A 25,119-nucleotide genomic window follows, 5' to 3' on the forward strand; every position below is an offset into this window, starting at 1 on the left:
GGGGAAAATACTGTTTTTCTTAATTTGGCTGCAGCTGATTTTATACCTGGGAGTAGGAGAGCTGATGGTTCTTGTGTATGGTTAATTAAATCCTGTGCTGATGGCTTCTGTTATAGGTACTAAGTCATCTACCTTGTTAGCAGATCCTCTGTGGCCCCATAGGGTTGGATTTATCATTGGGGAATCATTTTCACAATATTAATTTTGTGCTCTGGTAACTGATTGAGGGCAAGATGATGTTCTGTGTGCAGTTGGCCAGAGAATTTGTTGTGAAATTTGTAAAGGCAATTTATACGAGGAGACTCCCTCTACTTTGTTTTTAAAAACGAGATGGCAGGCAAGTAAGTGGCACAAGCATGTCTCCTAGAAGAGAAGAAAATCCCACTGCATTTTGTTTTCCTAATGCTTGTTGGATTCTCACCAGCAAGTTTTTAAAGTCTGTTGCTTGCCTCTCAGATTAGAAGAATGCTGGCATATTTTAATGGTTTCCTAGGATTCAAACAGCCTTTAATTAACAGCAAATTGATGTTTTGGAATGTTACCAAAATATGGGAGACTGAACACTAAAGATGGGCTTCCATCCTTCCAGCTCCTGAGTGTGGTGGAGTCCTATAACAGGGGGCAAATGTATGTGCTCTCTTGCAAAAGGCTGGCTACTTACTGGCATGCAAAGGGGATGTCTTTGTTGGCATAATATTCCCACTGCCTGCTCAACAGTGGCCATCTAAATTCCACCTACTCATGACTGGGAGACAGGCAGGGAGTTGTTGAATACTCAGAGCTGTAGGGGTGCTGAACAGTTCAGACATCGTAGCACTGGTTTTGCTGGTTTTTAATCCTCCAGTTGCTAGAGCAGTAAGGTACAGCTGCCTGAGTTTGAAGTTAAATTTCTTTTATGTGCCAAGTTCATGTCATCTTGCTGCCAGAGTTTTGGAAGTGGTAGCAAAGAGCAGTTCTGTAAAATAATCACTCAGACTTAATGCATATTGTGAGTGGTTTAGTTTTCAAAGAGGGATGGGTGCATGATGGAGGGGTTTTCCCTTTGAATTCAGAGAACTTGGTTGCAGATTTGTGACGGACCCAATCTGGAGCTCTAGGCAGGAAAATAAAGACAGGTTGGGGCATTTGAAATGTTGATGTTACTTACATAACCAGATAGTTATAATTAAAGGAAAATGGAGCAGTTCAACTAGCTCCGTCTGCCTAATGGCAAATTTGCTCATTGGCCAGTTCCCAGTTGAGGTCAATAGAGTCCATGTCTTGTTTTTTCCAGTGACCCACAAAGCTGGCCTTTTTGTCTCAAAAGCAACTTTGGTGTTTTTTTCCACGCGTGGTGTCCCTGATTGCTCCCTTTGCTCTGGTCTTCACAGGTGGTACATGCCAGAGTCCTGCTCTCCCAGCCCTTGTCCGTCCACCAGCCCCTCCTTTGCAACCATCGCTGGATATTAAACCATTTCTTCCCTTTCCTCTTGACACTGCAGCTGCAGTCAACCTCTTCCCCAATTTCAATGCGGTAAGTACCTGCCAAATTTGTCTTTGCCTGAGTGGAAGGTATTAGAAAACTAACTTAAAGGCCAGGGTTGGTTCGGCCAGTGCCTCCATTTTGCTATATTGTTCATTGCATGGTTTGTCTAGAAGCCGTAATGAAGTTAGTTGTTTGCCTGGTTAGTCAAAATCCCCAGAACCAGGCTCCTTCAAGGAAAATAAAAAGAGATTCGATCCGATTCGGTTGATCATGAGTTGATGTATCCCCCCTAGTGTCTTCTGGGCAACAGCAACAATTCTATAGCTCTGTAGGCATACATCCATATTGAAACAACGTATTTATTAGAGAGAACATTAGAATTTCAGCAGGTATTTAAAAATTAAAAATGTGTTTCTTCTATCTACTTTAATTTCCAAATCTGTTACGTTTTTCTAACTTAATAAATAGGACCTTGACAATGACAGCAGTGATTATGTTTTAAGCATACAGCACTTTCTTCCCACCATTAACTTAAAACAACTCAGGGTTCTGGTAGCAAGAGTTTTAGTGTGTGTTATTGTTGCCCAAGTTAACTCTCATATTTCTTTGTCTCTTTGGGCTTTGTCAATAGCCTCTCGGCACAGGTTCAATTACTTTCTTACCTCTATTTTCACTTTTAAGATGTCTTTTTGTAAGTTGGTAGATGCATCATTTTCATCATCATGTGTTTCTTTTTCTGCAATCAGTAAGAGTACTGTTAGGATGAAAATTGAAATAAGGGTTGAAAAGGTTAGAAACAAGTAAGTGACTATTTTTTTTTAATATTATCTATTCAGCCTTCAGATAACAACAGTGGTTGTTAACAGGCAAGTCTGAGCTTGTCAATGACAGGACATGTCAATGCAACCAAAGCAGAAAGGATTAACATGAGAGGTCACTAAATGTCCAGTGATCTAAATAATACAGCTTTCTTGTTGCAATATCTTGTCCCCATGATGGATTTAAATATATATATATATATATTTGGCCCACAATTAAATAATTCTTCAGGAGATAGCAGTGGGTCTTATTTTCTTTAACAGTACTTTGTCACATGGACTTTGGACACGTCAGTGAGTCAGTACAGCTATATGCTAGTTCTTGCTAAAAGACAAGGGAGAATCAAAGTGATCCCTTTGCTTTTTGTAGGGAGAGGAATTTTCCATAGGAATCTTGTTTTGAAATTGGTATTTCATAAATAAAGCAAAATAAAGATCACCTTTACAAAACACAGGTTTCTAATCCTAGGTGTTTCATTAAGAGTAGAGGAAACCTTGCTCAGCATCAAATTCCCGTATTCCTAAATGACTACACTGAAGTCCCCTGGGTTCCCTTTCCTTGATTTCTTGCCTGCTCTTCTGTTAAGTGGTTTCCTGGCACAGCCTTGTGTCCCAGACACCCAGGGGAATTACCCATCAAGGTGCTTTTTCTGGCCTCTGAGACCACTTGGCATCCCATCACTGTGGTCAGCTTAAGAGCATTTTAGGTAAAATTCCTGGAAGGCCATAAAAGGCTGGATTTAAAACTTTGGATTTGCCTCTTGGGAAATATTAATAACAAAGTGGTTAATTTGACTGACAATGAATATCGTTTAACATAAAACAAAGATGAGTGATGTGTTGAGCTACATGATCCTGAGCAAATCTCTTTACCTTCTTTGCTGCTTTTTCCTGATCTTTAAAATAAAAGGTATGATAGTCTCTTCATTGGGAGGTTATACCATTCAGAGATTTGTGCGTTTTTTTCGTGGGCAAAGGCAGCGTTGTGTGTTGGTCAAGCTGAACTCTGTAGCTACACTAAGTTCAAATCTCAGAACTGCCTGTTATCATCGATAAGACCTTGGATGGGTCACAAAACTGCCATGTGTCATCAAGTCTTCATCCATATAATGGGACTAATAATATAATATGCCTCATAAGTCTGTGGTAAGGGTTGTGTGGGTTAATCATTTAGAATGGGGCTTGGTATATAACAAGCACTATTTAAGTGATAAGCAGCATGCTCATAAGCAGCTTGTAAACCCTTCTGATTCTGAATGTGACAGTTCCTTCTCTAACTGATTGCAAAAGTTTGACTTGATTCTTTTTCCTCCATCATGGATTTTAACTTGTGTTGATATTTATTCTACTTAAACCAAGAGGCCCTCTGTTGCTCCAACTATTGCTTTTTCCTTGGTTATTCCCTTCCAGTGATGGTCAAGATATAGCCAGCGAAGGATGAAGTCATTCCTTGCTTCCAACTGAAGTGAATTGTTGGAAAGCCCATAATCAGGTAGCTTTTGACTCAGAATTAGGGCACAAAGCATTTCCTTCAGTAACAGTCTGAGTTCTTGATTTTATAGCAGATATGAATCAAAACCCCAAAATTCGGTATGTATAAAACATAATTTTTACCGCCATAAATTGACTTTATTTCTCATTCAAGAGAGCCCATTTCATCAGGCTGGAGGGAAATCCACTCTCATTTTGTTTCAGGGTATGCTAAGGTTTTGGACTCCAACAATTATCTAACAGGTTATAAGGCTTTGGTGGGAGACTTCCTCTGATCATCAAGTTATTTACCCACATAGGCATTCATGAGATGGTCAGCACCTGGCTAGCATGGCCCTTTAGGCACCTGGCTGTCAGCTTTTTCCGTGCCATGCTTAGACACACAAACTTTGCAAGGCAGTCAGCAGTCCCTCCTACCTAGATCCACAATACAGCTATCCCTTCTTTGATAAGTGATGAACTCTGCCACCCAACAACTTTTACCAATATGACCTTTATAAAGCAAAGTCCATGATGATCAGAGACTATCTGCCTGGTGATCAGAGACTATATTCTTCCCCTGAGAATATGAATATGGAATCATCTCTCTATTTGGGATGGAGTTGGCAGAAGCATAAAGGAAAAATTTTAAAATGTATACTTATAAAACGCATAAAAATATAAGTGGATATCTCTGATTATTATCTTCCACAAGAGCATAAACCATGAAGTTTGGGTGTGAATCAGCAAGAATAATGAAATGTCTATAAAAGTTAGCCTAGTTAGGAGGGAAAGGAAACAGATGTAGAATCAGAGCTGAGTTATAGGTATAAAATAAGACATTCAGTGAGACCATCAGGATCCCTTAGTCTCCTCAAAGCCAACTTTTAAAGAGTCACAACAGAAGCTATTCCCTAGAAATGTATCCCTTGATGTTCTAATAGCTTTCACACAAAAGATAGCTTTCATTGAATTCCTCACGTATTTCCCAGCCTGCCCTTTAATCTCTTAAGACATTAGAGTTTCAGTGCTTAAAAATATTCTGATCCCAGTGATCCTGTTCTGAATTTATATTTCTTGAAAGGGAACAGTCATGGGAGTAGACAGATGATGTTTAGGAAAGAAATATTAGAAAGGGGCTTGAGCTTAGTTCATTCAGTCAACTGTTAGTTATTCAGCAGCTGCTAGTTGTTCTGGCATCATTATGTGCCAGAAACAGTGATAACAGATTATGTTATGACCTCTGCCACGAAAACAATTCAGTTTGTAAAGGTGAAGTTGACAAATAAGGAAATTTTTGTTAATAAAGTGTGTTTATACAGAAAGATGTACAGCATAGAATGTTAGCTTGAGCACAGGAGCAAATGGCTGTATGGTTGTCTTAGTGAGGGATGGGTGAAAAAAATACAAACGATTCTAGGCATTCGAACAGGAAATAATTTAAGGATTTAGGTGCATACAAAACCATTGGGAGTATTCGACAAACAGGTCAGAGAAGACTGTTGGTAGCTCTCGTTTTTTTCCGTTCACTTTCATGGAGTCATGGAGTTGCAGACACAGGACACTCAGTAATCCCAGTTATTTCCGTCCAAATTCTGTGAAATACTTCTCTTTAGTGGCGTCTAATATACCTGGGCACTGTTGGCAAGGATCCGTGGGCATACAAGCCTCAGGCTTCCAGTCTCTCGGATGTAAGGCAGGGGTGGCCCTGGTGCTGAGATGCCAGTGATAGAATGGAAAGCACTATGCAGAATCAGAAGAGCTGAATGTCTCTGTAACTGTCGACAAAGGCTAAATCTATCAGAGCCCCAGTGTCCTGTACAATAAAATAACTAAGCAATTTAAAAGCCCAGACTCTTAGGTTTGTTATCAGAGATACAGGTGGCTTTTAAAATGCTAGAGATTGAAGTAGAATGGCTTGGGCCAGACTTTGGGATATTTGTTGTTCAGAACAGAAGGTAATCATGAAAAAATGGCCACATTTTATGACAGTTTTCTCCTAGGGTCTCACCATTTCCCTTTTATTCTTTATTTCTCTAACATATTTTCTTCATATTCTAACTCATAGTTGTGACAATAATAAACTTTTAGAATGTCATTGAAAAAGCACTACTTTTGGAGAATGTGTTCATGAGGACTGACTGAGCATTATTCCATGCCCCCATCCCCATGGTTCTATTTCTAGTTGGTATAAAGATTAAATGAGGAAAACTGACTTCCTGTGCCTGCAGATGCCAGACACTCAGTAAATATTTAGTTATTCTGCCTTCTAGGGTATGCACAAGGAAGAGTGAGGAGGTCACATAGAAAGTAAAGAGGCAGAAAAAAGAGCAATGAAAGAGGATAACTGTTGTGCTTTAGCTAGCTTTGGCTGATGGTTCTTTAAGATTAAAAATATAAATTAGCATAGGAAATTTGACTCTGTGCTGCTCCTCTGTGTAATATGATTTTATCATGAAAGCAAGGAGAAAGAGCAAAGAGAGGAGGCAGGGAAGAGAGGGGGATAAAGAGAGAGAGACAGAGAGATCAAGTCCTAGCAGCTGACTCCTAGTTTTACAAAGGACCAACTGCTGGAAACTGGAGTGTACTGTGAAGTTGGGTTTTTGATCAACAAGTTGAGGAGTTTTATCCATTGGAGGACAGAAAAATGAAATTTATGTGATTTATAGCAGTGCTTTTCCTATGAAATCATAGGTAATCATGTTAAAAGTACAGATTCTGAATCAAAAGTCCTGGGGAGGGGCCTGAGATTTTAAACATATGTAGGCGGAGGGAGGGGAAGGCAGGAGAAAGATGAAATACATTGAACAATTTTTACACTCCTAAACAGTGGAGTTTTTTAAAATTTATTCAACAGATATTTATTGAATACCTACTATGTGTTAGGCCCTGAGGATTCAGTAGTGAAACTAGCAAACTAAGTTCTTACAGTTGTGGAACTTACCTTCTGGTGTTTGTGTGGTGGGGTGTTGAGAAAAGGACAGATGGGGGAAATTTGAATTTTCTATAGGTGCAACTGTATCTCAAGAATGATCCTCCTGTGGTTATATTTTGGCTTCCAGAAATGCTACGAGCCTTCCTTGTATGACAATTCTCAGGACTCTGGTTACAGCAGCCATTTATTGAGTGCTTACTACATACCAGATACCACTTGCATTTCAACTGATTAAAGGCCAACAGTTCTCTATGAAATTTTTAAAGTTTTTATGTGTGTCATGATCTCAAAAATGTTGCTGAGGAAAACACATGAGTATTTCATTTATTAATTCATTCAATGATTTCTTCCTTTTACAAACTTTTGAGTCCTACTCAATAATTCTGTATACTGAAAAATGTGACTACTTAAAATAACTGCATTTGAAAGCACCTGTTAAAAACGTAACATTAACAAATATAATGAAGAGTATGAGGAGGGAGAAGAGGTAATTTTTTACTGATTCACTTACTGGGCATTTATTAAGCACTGATAATGTGTCTGACTATAGTAGACACTAGAAGTATGATGACAGTGATAACACTGAGAAAGAAGAAGAAGAAGCAGGATAGTGAGGAGGAGGAGAAAAAGGAGAAGAGGGAGGAGGAAAGGCAGAAGAAGGAGGAGGAAGAATGGTTATCTATGAAGTTGACATAGTTGATTAGTACTCCTTTAAACATTCTCTTCTATCAGGTGCTAGAAAAACATCTACATGTTAATAGATTAAACTAAACAGTGTACTCTACATTGGCAGGTACTCTCTAGAGTTTGCTTCATTTGTTGAAAATAGGGTGGAGTAGTTAAATCATTCTATAAAGAACTATAATTAAATGCTCAAAGTTCTTTAAAAGTAAATGCTACCTGAGTTCAAAGGAAGGAGAGGTCACTTGGAGGTGGCCAAGGAAAGCTGTATGGTAAAGGTTAAGGTTTGCTTTGGAATCTGAGATAAATACCATGTGTATATTTTTTATTAAGGTAACCAAAGTATAGAACATGAAACACCAAAGACTCGACGCATATTTTTTTGAATGAATGGAGTGGAATAGATAGATATATAGGTAGATAGGTAATAGACATAGATAAATGAAAAGACAGGAAAAACACATAACAGATAATTGATAGAAGAGAAATAGCCATAACATTTGTACCATAAGAAGTGTAATTGATGGAAGTGTGTCAATAAGAAAGAAAAATTCTAAGCACTCACTGTTTTATGCATTAGATAACTGACACCTAACAGCAATTATTAATTTAATCACTTATTAGGAAAGAAAAGCAAGCATAGACTCGAGTCATCTCCCTAATTTGAATGTGTAATTTTAAGTTGGCTCGTGTGTTTGTTCATTCTGGTTAATAAAAGGACAGTGATGTAAAAATCCCAGTGGTTGCCCAAAGAATGTACTTACAAATCAATCTTTATAGTATTCATCAACTATTTTGTGTAAGTCCATAAAGGCTGTCATAGTGACAAAATATTGGTGAGGTATTTTAGGACTCTAAGACAGCATTAAGTATGCTTAACATATAGAGATTATTCTAGAATTTTAGCTTAGATGTACACTTATAATATTACAGATAAAAATACAGAACCCAAGACAGAAAATTTCATGTTTTTATCATCTTTGGATATATACCCTTCAGAATCTTTGTTTCCTTCATCTTTAAAATGGAATTGGCACACTTTGTCTTCTTTCCTTTAAAAAATGATTCTTGAATAGTGCTCTCTTCTGTGGCTCTGTATTTTATTACCTCCTCCAGCTATGGAAATGCCTTCTATCCCTCAGCCAGTGATAGAAACAGTGGTTAGGCACACTTCCATTTGTTTTGTTCAAACAGATATTAATTAATTCAGTTTACACATTAATAACTGTTCTTACTAAGTTTATACAACTGCTGCTGCCACTAAAATAGGTAAGTAGCAAGGGAGAAATTTTAAGCGAAAAAAAAAAAGCCTGTCTTTCTTAGACACAAGTGGTAGATAAGTGGAAACTTTTCAGGTGAAAAATGCCATCGTAAATATAGCATTGATTGCTAATTTCCTTGTCCTTTGAAGACAGATATAGCAGATTGTGCTCCAGTTCTGTTCATTAACTGTGTCATATTTGTATAACAGAAGCTTAAGAAACATCTGCTTATGAAGTCTTCTTTCATTATACGTTTCACACTGAAGCAGATATCTAAGCATGTTTGCTGAGTCCTATAGCTTTCTGCAAAATGGAAAGTTTGTCAAAGTCAAATGTACTTATTATAGTGACCTCGAAGCACAAAATGACTTCAATATACACTATTCAGACTTAGAAACCAAAGGCTAAACAAATGCACAATGCATGAATATTTTTCTTATTTAATCCTTGTTTACTCTCTGAATAGGTAGCGCATTCTCCTCTGATTCAAAATCTAAAGAGAACGAAACAATTTCCTGTTCTTCCCCTGCGACTTAGTTCTCTCTTAAGTGGCAAGCAATGTGGTAAATGGCTTAAAGCATCTATCCTTCCAAAGATATTTGATTTATGCGTATGTTAATTGTTCTTCTCATTAAAGACTGAGGCATAATACACATTACACACACACACACACGCAATCTATATATTTATATATAGATATCCTTTATGTAGTCAGCCTAATCATAATGAGATGAGGCTTTGCAAGTAATATATTTGACCTGTTTCTTACTGTGAGTTTCTTACTAACTGGGATTTTGGGTAAATAAGAGGACCCAAATAAGAAAATATTGAAGCTTACACCTCATTTTGTGATCCAGTAGCTCTTCTGGAGATCTCTACTCCACACTTAGATATAGACATCTTAAAATGAAAGAACATTTTAGAGTTAATTTTTTTCTTCAACATGCTTATTTTACACGTAAGCAAGCGTAGACTTATTGAGTGATGTCCAGTTTCATGGCTAGCAAATGGCAAAACTAAGAGAAAACTGGGACTCCTGACATCTACTTCTCATGGAGATCCTAAACATTGAATAATAGTATTATGGGTTGAATTGTGTCCCTCAAATTTTCATGTGTTGAAGCCATTACTCCTAGTGAATTAGAACGTGATCTTAATTGGAAATAGGGTCACTGAAGATGTAATTAGTTCAGATGAGATCATTAGAGTGGGCCCTAATTCATTATGACTGGTGTCCTTATAAAAAGGGAAAACTTGCACACACAGACTTGCATTGAAGGAAAATAAAGTGAAGAGATTCAGGGAGAATGTCATCTACAACCAAGGAGACAGACATGGAACAGATCCTTCCCTAACAATCTTCAGAAGAAGCCAACCCTGCTGACACCTTGATCTTGGATTTCTAGGCTCCAGAACTGTGAGACAATAAATGTGTGTTGTTGAAACCACCCAGTTTATGGTATTATTATGACAACCCTTAACAGGAAAAGGATATTTAGAGCTATCTGATCTGCCTACCCACACTTGCTGGAATGTCTTCTGCAATGTTCCTGACAACTGGTAATCCAGCTCCCTACCTGACTACATCCAGTGAAAGTATATAAGCCTACCTGTGGGGTGAGAGACTATATCGTGGGTCATCTACATACAGTTGTCAGAGTAAGAAAGTTCTCTATTTGGAGCTGGTTTAGCACCCCATACCCTGTAACTCTTATGAACCAAGGAAGTAAATACATGATATATTGCCTTTTTTAATAGGAAAAAAAAAATGTATTGATCATCAACTAACTGACAAAGACTGTAGGGAAAACATTTTTATACCCATTGTTTTTAAAATCTAATTTCATAAGAGCCTTGCATATTGCAGGTTATCTAAATGATATAGATAAGGAAGCTCAACTGAAGAGAGAAAATTATTTTCCCCAAATCATACAAATGGTAAATCACTGAATCATGGCTAGATTTCGGATTCCTTGATCCAAGTCCAGCACAATTTGTTTTCAACATAACTAGATGACCGCCTGTCTGCAAATGGTTGTAATTTTTTTAAATCAGCTATACGAGCCTTGGTATACTTTAATAGCTAATTAACTTAATAATTTGGTATACCTCAAGGGACTTAACTGAGAAAGCAAAATTTTCCTGAATGAGAGTCTGGCTGTGATTGAATGACTATAAAAAAGAATGTCTAGGACATCAGTGGACAGTGAAGATGCTGTCTAATGTCACCGACACACGCATTTTTGCTGTAGGTGGCGATCATTTTCAGGGGAATAAATAACTTTAAATGGTAATAAATTAAAAAATACATTGCTATTTCGGTAACAATTTAGGCTTTGTAAAACTCAATATTCTTTTATACTACAGGGCATACATAAGAAAAAGCAACAACGCTGAACTTTGAATCTAAAAGATTTGAGTTCTGTTTAATACTTTACAGCCTAAGGCAAAAACGTGGAGTCTGCATTTTCTCATCTGTGAAACTAGAATAATCATATTGACCTTCTAGGAGTGAGTAAAGGTGTTGAAGTTTAGGAGAAACACAGAAATTGCAGGCATTGAGGAAGCCTATTGAACCAGTCTCTGGTGTCGAAGCCTTAATAAGCATTTTTTTTTTTTTTTTTGCACTTCCCCAAGGTGATTTCTTTGCCCTTTAAGTGTTGAGAGTCACTGTGTTCTACCCCATGGCCAAAATTAGTGGGAAAATCCATTTTCACAACCAAGTACAGATGAAAGAATAACTTTCTCAGACTATTACTTGAGTAAAGTTGCCTCTTCCACATCTCCCTCTCGCCAACACAAATGTAAAGAACAATTACTCTTAGTAAAAGGAATGAGAACTTTTTGCCAGCAAGCATATTTGTTTCACGACTCAGTACTTCTCAAAGTGTGGTACACAGAACCATACTGATCTGAGAACTGTTTAATGGAAATTGAGAGTGAGCATTTAGAGGTGTTTATAGCAACTTAACAGAGCAATTTTACATCTGTGAAAACCAATCAAGAATTATGGCTATATTTTGTAAGTCTATTTTATTTTATTTTTTCTGATAACTCATTTTTATTGTATTTTATAAAAGTATTGGTCTATGACTGATAGGGGTAGTGCTGGTCCTTCAGCAAAGATTGTTGAGAAGCACTGCTCTGTTATATGTTTAGGATTTCATGGTTCCATTTACATGTAGAAAAGGAAGGGGAGTTTGAAGCAGTTATTTACGTAATTCATATAACGTATGGCTGAGAGCCACAAGTACATTGTTACTGAAATTCCTTTAGCTCTACGTAATTTCTCTTACCCTGAAGAGGTGTGCCAATGTCAGATGGTTCTCTCTGAAGCTCATAAATCAAGACAGTAGTAGAGTAAAAGAAAGATAACTTGCATTTTGCCTTTCTTTGAAGTATAACCTCTTATTCCACATTTTATCTTGAGTTTGGGCAAATATTAAAATGATACAATTATTGGTTAATTCTTGAACTTCTTTCCCTGAATACTCTAAAATGAAATTTATTTCAAGGACCTGTCAAAGAATTTTAAGGGACTAAAATAAAAAATAGGTATTTTAAGTGACTATAATATAGAGATAAGAAACTTTATTTTTTAATTTCTATATTCAAGTTTTTTTTTAATGGAAGGTAAAAGAAATGACAGTCCAGTTGTACAATACATTGGGGCATTTTAAAGCAGTTTCTTTAAAGAAATCACATAGAAAAATAATCAGTTTTATCAAAACATTTTTATGCTCTTTAGAACATCTGTGCATATGTACCATGTTAATGTTTCTGTGACTTTTACCACATAATATGTTGCAAAGCAACAGTTTTTGCCTTCCCAAAAACCTGTGATATAAGAGAGATAACCAGTGTTTTCTGCCATTTTCTAACATATATAGAATTTATGTACTCAGATAGATGGAGCTTTTGGAGCTCTATAAGGAAAATGCCTTTTTTTTTCCCCAGATAATTCTACTTACTTTTTTTAGGTAAAAAAATTTCATTAAATACATATTTGATTTTTAGAATCACCTTAATTAGTTATGCTACCTAGGAGGTGCTATTGACAGAATCTGGTTTTAAGAGCCTTGTTGGGAATGAGGCAGATAAATAATTATTTTGAGCTTCAAGTTTGTTTTTATTTTTACTTACCTAAAATCATAGTGAAAATTTTATAATTTTGGAGAGAAAAAACATACATATATTGTGTATATATACCTGTGTATATGTATACATATGTTTATGCACGTATGCAAGCTTCTTTCTTACTGTGGCTCATGGTTTAAAATATTGAGTGCAGGTATGTAGAAAAACTCTTTCTTACATACGTGTATCAGGAGACTTGGTTCAAAAATGTTCATTTTTGTTTTTAGTAGCAAAAAAATAAAAAACAATATAAACAATGAGAAATTGATATACTTCGTTTCTACATATATAGACATATATATACATACATATATACACATGTTAAGATCTAATTATAAAATATACCTTAAGAGACAACTGGAATGAAAGAATTATTTTTACATGGAAATATCACAAAAGCTCAATGCTGCTGGGGGAAGAAACACCAGTTGCAAAATGTAATAGAATTATAGAATATATGTGTATGTGTGTGTATTTTTAAATCACATGCCAATGAGAAAAAGAAAGCAGGAGAGAGAGAGGGAGATTGAAATTAATTTACAATACATGACAACATAGACTGGGAGACCACACAAATCCTTATTTGCAGGTGGTTCTGAGGAGTGAGTGACAATGGAATAGGTAAGGAAAACAAGGAAACCTCCAGATCTCTGTAATGTTCAAGTTTTGTTATTTTAAAAAAAGAAATATCTGAACAAAAACGAAGACATGTTAATACTCAGGTGATCAGTACATTGTTATTTAGAATATCATCTATATAGCTTTTGTATTTTAGAAAGCTTTTCAAATTTTATAAGCAGCAAGTATCTTCAGCAAAACATTAATACTTCATTGCAATATTTGCTACCTATAATATATCATTAGTTTGGGATCCAGCCAATATAAATACTTAAATGTGACGGCTTCAGACACTTGTTTGTATTATCTGACATGACATGAGAGGCATATCTAACATGCCCCAGGTCTGTGGTCTTTATGTTACAGTTATAATTTGGCTTGTTCAAAAGCCTTATAGTAGAACTGTATAACATCCAGGTAGAAAGGGTGATGCATCGATTCTTGTAACTTTCTACTATGTAGAAGTGACTGAAAAGTCAATCAGAAAATGTGTTTATGAAGCTTGGCAACCTACTCCTGAAATTCAATTTAAATTTACCTATTAAAGACATTATAATTTACTTTAAACATTTATACATTCAGTGAAGGTAAAAGAGATTAGTAAAATTTCTGGTTTTTATTAATTGCTGCTTATATGAGTATCAACTGTAATGGAATCTAATTGAGATGATGTTCTAACTTCCATCAAGTTTCAGAGTAGGGATGGTATTTTAGAGTCTTGGACAAATTAACATTACCCTTCTAGCACTGCCCTTTAATTATTTCTCAGAAGTGGTCGATTTTATTTATACTTTCTTAAAAGAAGTTGATCTAGCGTGCAAAGTTTAAAATGTCAATTTGATGCTTAATTTTTTATAGAAAGGTCTTTATTTTTCAAGAAATTACTCTAGTTTTTAGATAAGCACTGGGCTCTGAGTATTAGGAAGATTTTACTTTTAGAAGCAAGGGTCATTAATCCCACTATATCTGTCACAGAATTCCTGAATGAGGTTAAGAAGTTCAATTTAAATTTCAAATTGGCAGAACAGACTTGTCTGTACATTTAACTTCCTATATAAATGGCATTATTCTAATAGTTTTCACAATGACTTTGAGAAACCATTCTCCACCACCATCACTACCAAAAAGAAAAAAAAAAAGAGAAAGAAAAAAAATTCCAGATTGCTATGCCTACTAGCCAAAACAGAACCATTCTTTCCACATAATATAATTTAGTGATCACAGACATACTATATGGTAGATCTGATGAATATGTTCCATTTTAGCTGAATGAAAACAAAATAACCTGAGTCAGAACATAAATGAGATAATATTTTATATGCTCTTAGCCTTAAGAGTTTTTCTTCACCTTTTTTTTTTTTTTTTTTTGGGATGGAGTCTTGCTCTGTTGCCCAGGCTGGAGTGCAGTGGCGCGATCTCGGCTCACTGCAAGCTCCACCTCCCAGGTTCACACCATTCTCCTGCCTCAGCCTCCCGAGTAGCTGGGTCTACAGGTGCCCGCCACCACACTCAGCTAATTTTTTTTTTTTTTTTGTATTTTTAGTAGAGACAGGGTTTCACCGTGTTAGCCACGATGGTCTTGATCTCCTGACCTCATGATCCGCCCGCCTCGGCCTCCCAAAGTGCTGGGATTACAGGTGTGAGCCACCGTGCCTGGCCCTTTTTTCCTTTTTTAAGACTTCAAGTTGTTAAGATAACTGCAAGGTCCTGAAAATCATATTTCTGGCAAAAACAAAAGCTAATATACTCCTTAAAAAGGAAAACAAACAATCCATATCAACAACAGCAAAAAACTTCCAATCAATCAGTTAACTTTTAGTTTAGGGGTTGCTTAATAACTTCCACTCTGTTTAAGGCCAAATATGCTGGTCTCAGAAACTGTTAGTCCAAAATGATGAGGAAAATCTCAATGCCTCTGTTAAATTCATTGATTTCTAACTTCATTAGAAAGTGTTGAGAATCTATGAGAGGTGAGCATGTAGAATTGGAGAGCTCACGTTACTCTTAGAATTCCTTTGAAAACATGATACATTATATATGTTATTTTAAACTGCATATCGTTTGCTGATGCCTTTGAGCTCTTCAGAGGATTTTTTAAAAATTTGTTTTAAAAAATAAATAAATGTTTAAAATTTCTTTCTTTAAAATAAATTTAAAGAAATTCTTGGCTAATAAAAAATAAATGCATGTAGATATTGCTTTCTCATCTATGTATCATGTTGCCTATATTTAAATGGTTTAGATGGTCTTTGCAATAATTGGCAGGGAGAGGGGAAATTAGCTTTACTTTTATTGGAGTCAGTAAGCTAAAAGAGCAAATTGAAGAAAAAAATACTACAGGAGCAAACAGAAATATTCTAAATTGAATTTTGGCTCTTGAAATTATTTTGGAGATTTAAAGTTGACAAATAGATGAACTTTGTTTATATTTAATATGCAATTCTGTAGTTTCATGGAAATGATTTATTACATATGTAATTCTTCATATTCTGCTTTTACTCTGGTCACCTTTTCCATATCTTCAGTTTTTGAAATACTAGGATTCCAGGATACCTGCCTTCCTTTCACATCTTTGGATCTACCTGCCATCTTTCTTTAATGTTTGTAATTTTTTTTTCTATATTCACTATTTGTTTCCATTTCTAGCTATTGATCTGCTTCAATAGAAGCTATTTTCTTTCTTCCTTGCATGTGTTAGGTGGTCTGCAGCCATGATACTGAACTGACACTGGCAATCATAGATGTGTGTGGAATGTTGTGGAATAAATGAAGAATAAAGCTTATAATTTATAAAGAGACAGGCAAAAGAAACCAATACATTTTAAATAATTTAATAAATTCAGTACTACCAATTTGGCAGATTGATTCTCTTTAGTGAACTGCCTCTTATTTGGGCAAAGTCAAAGAATTGGAAAAAAATAAATTCTAGCCTATTGTTTTGTTTTTTAGCTGACTTGCATTTATGATAAAATAATTATATCCGGTTTTGCATTCAATATAAATTAATTAAATTTGGTGCTTTGAGCTATTTGAAACTTTCAATGAAAGAGACTGAAGCTTTAAATATCTTCTGGGTCTGAAGAGTTGCTTTGCCAGGATTTCTTCTTCTATAAATGAAAACTCTTATAAAATGGCTTTCTTTCATTATATTCTTACTATTAGTGTCACTGTTGGTAAGAGTCTTGATGTGGCTGGACAACCTTTCCTGGGCAAAATTTAGCAAATTTCCATGATGTCATCCTGCTAAATAGTTCCTGGGGACATGAATGTATGATGACTCCCCTCTTAATCAACTCCAAGAGTACACTGTGTCCATGTTATCTCAGAAACTTCAGTGTGGACTCTTTTTCTTCTAAAACATCATCCTTATTTGCCTTCCAGCCTTGTATTGCCCACAGCCAAGTAGCACATGTGCATATACTTTTAAGTTATAAATAAATATATAATGTCATATATGCTATTATTATTCATATTATTGTTATAGTATAGAGCAGTGCTTCTGAATGTCAGTATGCAATTAAATCAGATTACGTACTTCTAAAAAAGCCACAGGTAAAGCTGACAGTGCCTGTCCACAGACCACATATTGAGTATCAGGATGGTAGTGCTTAAGACCATGGGTTTTGGAATCAGAGTCCTAGGTTTGTATTGTAGATTTACCACTTACTAGATATATAATGTAGGGAAAGTTACTTGGTCTCCCTGTGCCTGTTTTCTCACATGTAAAATGGAGATAATACTACTATGGCTAGAAAGATTCCAAAGTGGGGAAAATACTACTAAGTGCGTCTCAGGTTATATGTGGACTAAATGAAATATCACTCCGTATCTTATTTGTTGGAACACACCTAGCCTTAGTAATACGGTACTTGTCTTGGGTAGTTGTGAGGGTGGCAATGATGATTGCTCTTTTCTTATTTCTTAGTAGAGGCTTTCCAATTCTATTCCAATTCACACTCTTCAAATTTGATGAATTCCTATTATGGGATATTTTAAACAAGTAATCGTAAGAGATTCTTATGGAATCATGCAGAGATTTTAATTGGCAATTGTTCCTTTTTCCAGTTGTTATCAGTGTTTATAAAAACTAAAACTACAGAGAAGATTGTGATTCTCCCATCTTTCTTCCCCTCTTGATTTGTGCAGGAAGCAATTTGCACAGCAGTTCTGTAAGAACTACCTACATGTCCTAGCACTCTATACAGCCTGTATTAGTCAGTTTTTACACTGCTATAAAGAAATACCTGAGACTGGGTAACATAAAGAAAACAGGTTTAATTGACTCTCAGTTACACATGGCTGGGGGAGGCCTCAGGAAACCCACAATCATGGTGGAAGGCAAAGGGGAAGCAAAGATCTTCTTCACATGGCAGCAGGAGAGAGAAGAGCAAGCAGGGGAAATGCAAGGTGCTTATACAATCATCAGATCTCATGAGAACTCACTATCACAAGAACAGTATGGGGGAAATCTGCCCCTCATGATCCAATCAACTCCCACTGGGTCTCTCCCTTGACACGTGCAGATTATTGGGATTACAATTCGAGATGAGATTTGGGTGGGGACACAGCCAAACCATATTAGCCCAAGCCCAAGCTTTTCTGGAATCTCACACTCCCTCAGGTTGTTCTTTGCATGCAAAACATCCTCATAAATGAGATTAAATGAGGTGTTCTCTAGATTTGTCAAGTCTTAATAAGAAAAACTGCTTTAAAATAAATTTTAATAAAGCATCTTAAGTAATATTTTAATCGGTTGAAGTTTATACCATTTTTCTTAATAGCATTCATATGAAAAAAATCAATGATTATTTTATTCTGCTAAGCCTATAAAACTGGTAATGGATGACGTATAATATTATAGCACATAAAATCTACAGTTAAATGTAGGCTGTTGTTAACCTGGTTTTTAAAGCTACATTTAAAATGAAAAGTGATGTGCTTTAAGAAATTATTTGATTATACCAGTCAGGAATATAAAGGGAGAAACATATTTTACCACTACAATTAATTCTGTGGGTAAAATAAACAGACTTACAGTGAAAGTAGAATGAAATCATTATTTTAGGGATTCACCTGTGGAATCAGTATTACATAATTAGCTATATTACTGGAGATTCTTCAGATATAAGTGCTCTTGAAAAATAAGCATGGGTTAGTTGTGTTAATTGTAGTATGTAAATGGAAGGAAGGAGACAGGGAGAGTGAGAAAAAAGGAAAGAAAAAGGGAGACAGGAAGAGAGAGAAGGAAAGGAGAGGGAGAGAAGAAGAAGAATGGTAGAAAGGAAGGAAGGGAGAGGCGGAGGGAGGAAGGAAGGGAGAGGGGGGAGGGAGGGAGGGAGGGAGGAAGGAAGAAAGGAAGGAAGGATGGATTAATTAATTCACTACTGCCATATTTGAATATTTTGCCAAAGAAATGTAGATCTGGAAAAATTTACAATAACACAACAAGGAAACTCTCATATGAGATTTCATTTTGTTTGTTTTTGTTACATATTATTTAGGTAATTCCTTTAAAATACTAGTACTTAGAAAATAATTATACTTAAAAGCCAAATCAGAATTTGCATAATGAGTACTCTGAACATTTGGATTGTCTGTAAATATTAAAAATCCTAAATCTGTCCATATTTGCTGTTTTCCTTGCCACTGTTTTATCAACAAGAAACTGGATATGCCATTAAGAAATTAGCTACCAATTATAAAGATCACGGGCAGCTTAGAATAAATGATGGAGTAGAGAATAACTTTGGACTGGTCCTCAATTCTGTCTGGCCTTGATTTCAGTGAGCCTTAGCATCTGACAGAGAGGGGCTGGGTAGGACTGCCATTACAGGTAGCAACCCAGGACTTTGCATTGCTTTCTATATGTGACCGAATATATGAAAGCTGTAGGCCCAGAATGCAGGTTTAATACATTCCCAGATGATATAAGGAAGGAAATTAAATGGAAGGGTCGATACAGGCCTCTTATGGTTGAGAAGTGAAGAAAGGCCTGTTTCTTTCTTTCTAACTGCCTCTGAAGTAAATGGAGACTGAAGAGTTGTCAAGATTATCAGAGTTTATCTAGGTCTGACATATTTCCAAAATTCACTATTTGTTAGCTGGTCAATACATAATAGACACTCAGTTAGTATCTGCTGAATTAGTTTCAGTTACTACTGAAAATAGTCTGTGGTTATTAGTTATTGAATTTGTAGCTTACCTTTGAAGGTAAAGATGTGGGTTCCTATCCAAGCACTGCCCTTGGGAGCTGTAGCTCTCAGTCCACTTACTTCACCTTTCTCAGCGTCTCACTGTGAAGTCAGATTAATAGTGTGCAGCACTTTTGTAAGCTCTCTGTAGATTACTGTGAGATGTACATACAGTAATAAGCACAATCACAAATAAGTAGGTCCATAAGTATGACAGTTTCCTCTCCCCTTCATTTACTTAAACATAATCAAAACCATGATTGCATACACTTACATGGCCTGTTTTGACACCCTAAAAATTATGTATCTCTCTTCCTTCACTTTTAAAAAGAAAAATGGTTTTTAAAAATTTCCCTGAGGTTTTCTTTAAAAGAAAAATTTGACACTTTGGCCTCAGCATCCACATTCTTTTTAAGTATTTTCTCATTCCCTGTAAATGAGGACTGAGCTTCTCTGAATGAGCTTTTTACACAATGCTCATTTAAACTCAGTTCTTGGAATTTGCTGCATTTTGAGGTAGAAGACAAATTTGAAACTCACCTATATTGAATTATAAACTAAACAAGTACAAACCATTCCTGGTGAGAATGTGCAGTTTTTCTCTATACATAATGCTGAACATGGACCTAGAAAAGGTCAGCTTAAAGAAGACCCAAAACTGTGACTTAGTAATGAGGGAGAAAAAACATCTAGTTAGATGAAGTCATACTACCTTTGTCCAGTTGTCCTTCTTTGATTCTTTCCTTCCCCCACACAGGGACTGTTGGCAGGAAACTTGGCTGACAGTGAGCCATGGTGACTGCTCTGGAAGTAGGTGGAGACTGCAGGGAACTTTAGCTTTTCCAGAAACTCAGAGCTCACAAAAAAACATCTGTAGAAATTGTACCAACTAGCTAATTTAACAACTCTCTTTTTCTCAAATTCCCAGCCCAGCTTTAAATCTTGCAATTTGGATTGTCAATGGATTCAGAAGTTTACCATTTATTTCTAAGCCTTGCTCTCATTCTCAAAATGGAGGATGTACATTAGGAATAATATTCCTGAGGCTTCTCTGTTCATTTATTTACCTTTTCCTTTTCTGGTAATCGCAAATGCAGTTAAGATCCCCCACCTTTAGGAGAGTTCAAGACTAAAGGAGTCAGTAGCTTAAACTAGTGTCTGCGAATGTGTAGGTTGTGGAGGTCTTAACTGCCTTCTGACTTCCCAGGCATCTTCCCATCCTGAGTCCCAGCTGCTAGCGTGATCTCACTGCCTTGTGCCACCCCCTCTCAACAACTGTTTATCAGTGACTCTAACAACCTTGGCTGCAATTTGATTTGGACAACTGTTAACTGATTAGTGTGAATTTGCCAGTACAGCTTTGCCAATTCTGGTACTGCCGATGGGCAAAAGAACCTGATATAGTACATGATTTTGAAATCATAAAACTTTCTCAGGGACCGTTGCATCAAACATATACTGAGTTTTCTGATTTAGAAGACTTCAAGGTCATTTGGCTCTCATTGCCCACTTATTATCCAAGTTAGCTTTGTTGTTTGTAGACATGGGAATTTTGCTTCTTCTCAGATAGTACTTTTATTTGGTGTAATCAGAAAAGCAATCAGTTTTGAGTGCCATCTATTAACTAGGCAGATAAACTAGGCACTGTGCTGGGCATTTCGTATAGGTGCTGATCGGAACACAATTTTTATTTTAAAAAAGGTGTTGCAGTCACTTTTACACAATAATGTGGCTTGTTTCATCTCAGAGAAGTGTGATTCCTGTGTGATGTAGTATAAATTTTAATCCATGAGGTACATATGCAGGAGATTTACTTTATTTCTTCAAACCAAACTTAATTTCTATTTTGAACCTCCACTGTATGTATCGTAAAGATACAATTTTAGGCCGGGCACGGTGGCTCACGCTTGTAATCCCAGCACTTTGGGAGGCCGAGGTGGGCGGATCATGAGGTCAGGAGATTGAGACCACGGTGAAACCCGCGCCACTGCACTCCAGCCTGGGTGACAGAGTGATACTCCGTCTCCAAAACAAAATAAAAAATAAAAAAAATACATTTTTAATTGCGTTCAGTCTTTCTTGGAATATACAGCAGGTACTCAAATGACATCATTTACTTCAACATTATCTTGTTTTAAAATTGAAGAGAAAAAATGTCATTTCTTGGCCAGGGCCACTGTGTGGAGTTTGCATTTCTCCCATGTCTGCGTGGGTTTTCTCTGGGTACTCTGGTTTCCTCCCACATCCCAAAGATGTTCACATGAGGTTAACTGGCATGCCTACCTTGTCTCAGTATGAGTGAGTGTGACTGTGTGTGAGCCTGCATTCTGTGATGGAATGGTGTCCTGTGCAAGGTGGGCTCCTGCCTTGCACCCTGAGCTGTGGGGAGACTCTCTGGCCACCTGTGACCCTGAGCTGGAATAACTGGGTAAATAATTATCTTGCTTGCTTTCATTAATATTTCTTAAATGTGTATATAGCTCATGTTTATTTTAATGTTGAATATCAGAAGTGTTTTGGTCTTTATGTAGAAGTTTGGTGATGTTTTTGTAATCAGAAATATGCCATAGAAACATAACTTGTTTATATAAATTAGCCTGTAGTAAAATTAGTTTGCTATCTGTTTTTCTGCTTAAAGTTGCAATTTCCAAGAACTCATTGACAACATTCAGTGAAGAGTTACTATACCTAAATCTTGGGTGCTTTAAAAATGTCAAGGGGCAGGAGACATCCTGTTCTTTGTCCTTTTCTGTTTGTATTGGCAAGAGCTGGGATGCACTCGGAGTCTATCCCACATGATTTTCGGTTGTCCAGCCACATAAGTTGCTATTGTTGCCCTTTGTTCTAAACCAGCACTGTACAATAGAACTTTCTGCAGTTTTGGAAATGTCCTGTATCAGTACTGTTCAAATGGGTAGCCACTAGCCACATGTGGCTAGCAATGGACACTACAGTTCTAAACCACAGGGTCTCTGCAGATCACCTCACTTTCAGCCATTTCTACACATCATTAAGTGTTTTGAAATATATTCAGTCATTCCTCCCATGACACTCTAAATATCTGGAACACTGAAAGGGCTCTCTAAGGCAATAATAGTGTCAATGCTACTCTGAGGTGCATGAGAATTCATTCTACTGAAGTCCCTGTCACAGGAGCATTCTGGGATTCTGTGAGATTGACTCAGACTCATTTGCTTAGATCCCCCCTACCTCTCATGTAGCCATATATTTTTCTTTTGAACTATGGTGGAAACACAAGGAAACTCTAGGTATTTGCTGTTTCACCAGCCCTTCCTGGTGTTAGGGCAGAGTGAAGATAGAGGATACAGCTGGAACAGGTTTCCTTTTGTCTATTTTCTCCCAAAATCACATGGTTATCCTGTCATTCTGCTACTCACCTTCTTATTTAACAACCAATGCTAGCTTTTTATCTTCTCCTCTCTTTCCTCTCTTCTTCCTCTCAAGGATTGGTGTTTTCCTTTGAACTGAGAAAAGTAGCTCTTACATGAGCATGCATTTCTCTCAATCTGTCTTTTTATGATGGAGATTTTATACACTGTGGCTTAATTGCCCAGCTCTTACAATTCAAAACATTGGCTTTTTAAAATAAAATACATTTTTTTCTGCTTTCTTTTTTTTTGTGATAAAATAGATATACTATAAAATTTACCATTTTAACCATTTTTAAATGTACCATTTTAAATGTAAATATATTTACATTGTGGATTCGTCACCACCATCTGTCTTCAGAAATTTTTCATCTTCCAAAATTGAAATTCTGCATTCATCATTTCTCCCTCCCCCGAGACCCTGGCAACCATCATTCTTCTTTTCATCTCAATGAATTTGACTACTGTAGGTACGAGGTATAAATGGAATTATACAGCGTTTGTCCTTTTGTGTCTGGCTTATTTTACTTGGTATAATGTCCTCAAGGTTCATCCATGTTGTGGCACGTGTCAAAATTGCTTCCATTTTAAAGACTTAATAATATTCCATTGTATGCACAGTATAAACCACATTTTGTTTGCCCATTCATCCATTTGGGTCATTTATACTTCTTTGGCTGTTGTGAATAATCCTTCTATAAGCATTTGTGTGCAAATATATGTCTGAGTCACCACTTTCAATACTGTTAAGTATATACTCAGAAGTCTCTGCTTTCTCTTAATTAGTGAATGTTGCTGACTGAATGTGGGTAGGGTGAAAATACTTCAAGGAGCATCTTGACCTATAAAAGACATGTTATGTCATGCTATGCAAGGAGATTGCATAAAAGGAGAGCTGAGGCTGGGTGTGGTGGCTCACACCTGCAATCCAAGTGAAGTGGCAGTGTTTGTCTGGGGTGATACTCAAGGTTTGTTGTCTCATGCCAAGGAAATCAAGGACATGGATACACAAAGAGTGAGGTTAAGAGGGAAGGTTTAATAGGCTAAATAAAGAGAAGAGCTTTCTCTGCTGCAGAGAAAGGGATCTTGGAGAAATGGGTTGCCGGTTCTGCGATGGAATGCAAAGGGTTTCATGGATGAGTTTGAGGAAGCAGTGTCTGATTTACATATAGCACAAAAGATTGGTTGGACTAGGTGTGTCATTTGCATAAAGCGCAAAACACTGGTTAAGGCTAGGTGTGCCATTTGCATAGGGTGTGAAAATCTGGCCACCACACCCTAATCTTTTATTATGCAGATGAATTTTCTGACTGGCCAGTGCCATGTTGCCTGTTTCTTTACTGTACACGTGGTGACAAAGAAAAGGGAAGAAGGAGCCTCAATGTTGGACATGCCTTGCCTTCAGGTAGACCTTTTCTATTGGTGCAGCTGCTGGCATTCCCCCACGCAAGCTTCCAGCTTGCTTATTTATGTTTGCGGCTTGATATTTTAGGATGCCCTCAGTTAGAAAAGAAATGATTTGCGGGCTGCTTTTTGTTAAAAGGTAAAGTCCGCCAAGGACTCTTTTACACTCACTATCTGTCTAAATAATTTCTTTGTCTCTCCTGTATCAACAGCACTTTGGGAGGCCAAGGCAGGCAGATCGCTTGAGTTCAGGAGTTCAAGATCAACCTGGGCAACATGGCAAAACCCCATCACTATATTAAAAAAAAAAAAAAGCTGACTTGTCCTGCATAGTAAAGTGATAAAAATTTTACATTGTCCAGTCATAGAGAGTTGGTGATATGTGTTAATAGAGAGAATGGAGAGATGTAATAATGGTATAAGAAGAAAAAGCAGCCTGAGTCACACAGCAAGGGGACCAGACAATAGAGGAATATAACCTTGGAAATTCCCAGTGATGAGACATTAATAATAATAATAAATAATAATTTTTCTTCCTCATTGGTTTTCTCTCCCACATACCTCTCCCCTCCCCCTCCTCTGCTCAATCCCTTTTCCTTCTCCTCCTCCTATTCCTCCTGCTTCTCTTCTTCACCAACTTGTCTGGTACTGTACTTCATTCCTCATATTAAAATTTGCTCTAGGTACTCCTTAACACTCAACTAAACCCAAGAGCACTAGGAAAATGGAAGGTAGGGAGTGATTTCCAG

The 25,119-nt window shown here is 36.7% G+C and overlaps 1 protein-coding gene across 5 annotated transcripts in view; it reads left to right on the forward strand.

Moving 5' to 3' along the window:
- The window catches only part of ZNF385D (zinc finger protein 385D), a 975,802-nt gene that overhangs the window by 711,381 nt on the left and 239,302 nt on the right, over positions 1 to 25,119 (forward strand). For all 5 annotated transcript variants that reach the window (XM_030812269.1, XM_030812271.1, XM_003256743.3 and 2 more), the window contains one exon: positions 1,371 to 1,513. In XM_030812269.1, coding sequence (XP_030668129.1) covers positions 1,371 to 1,513 — 143 coding nt within the window. The remainder of the gene's footprint in view (positions 1 to 1,370; positions 1,514 to 25,119) is intronic.

Source organism: Nomascus leucogenys, chromosome 4, assembly GCF_006542625.1.
Source record: "Nomascus leucogenys isolate Asia chromosome 4, Asia_NLE_v1, whole genome shotgun sequence".
NCBI lineage: Eukaryota > Metazoa > Chordata > Mammalia > Primates > Hylobatidae > Nomascus > Nomascus leucogenys.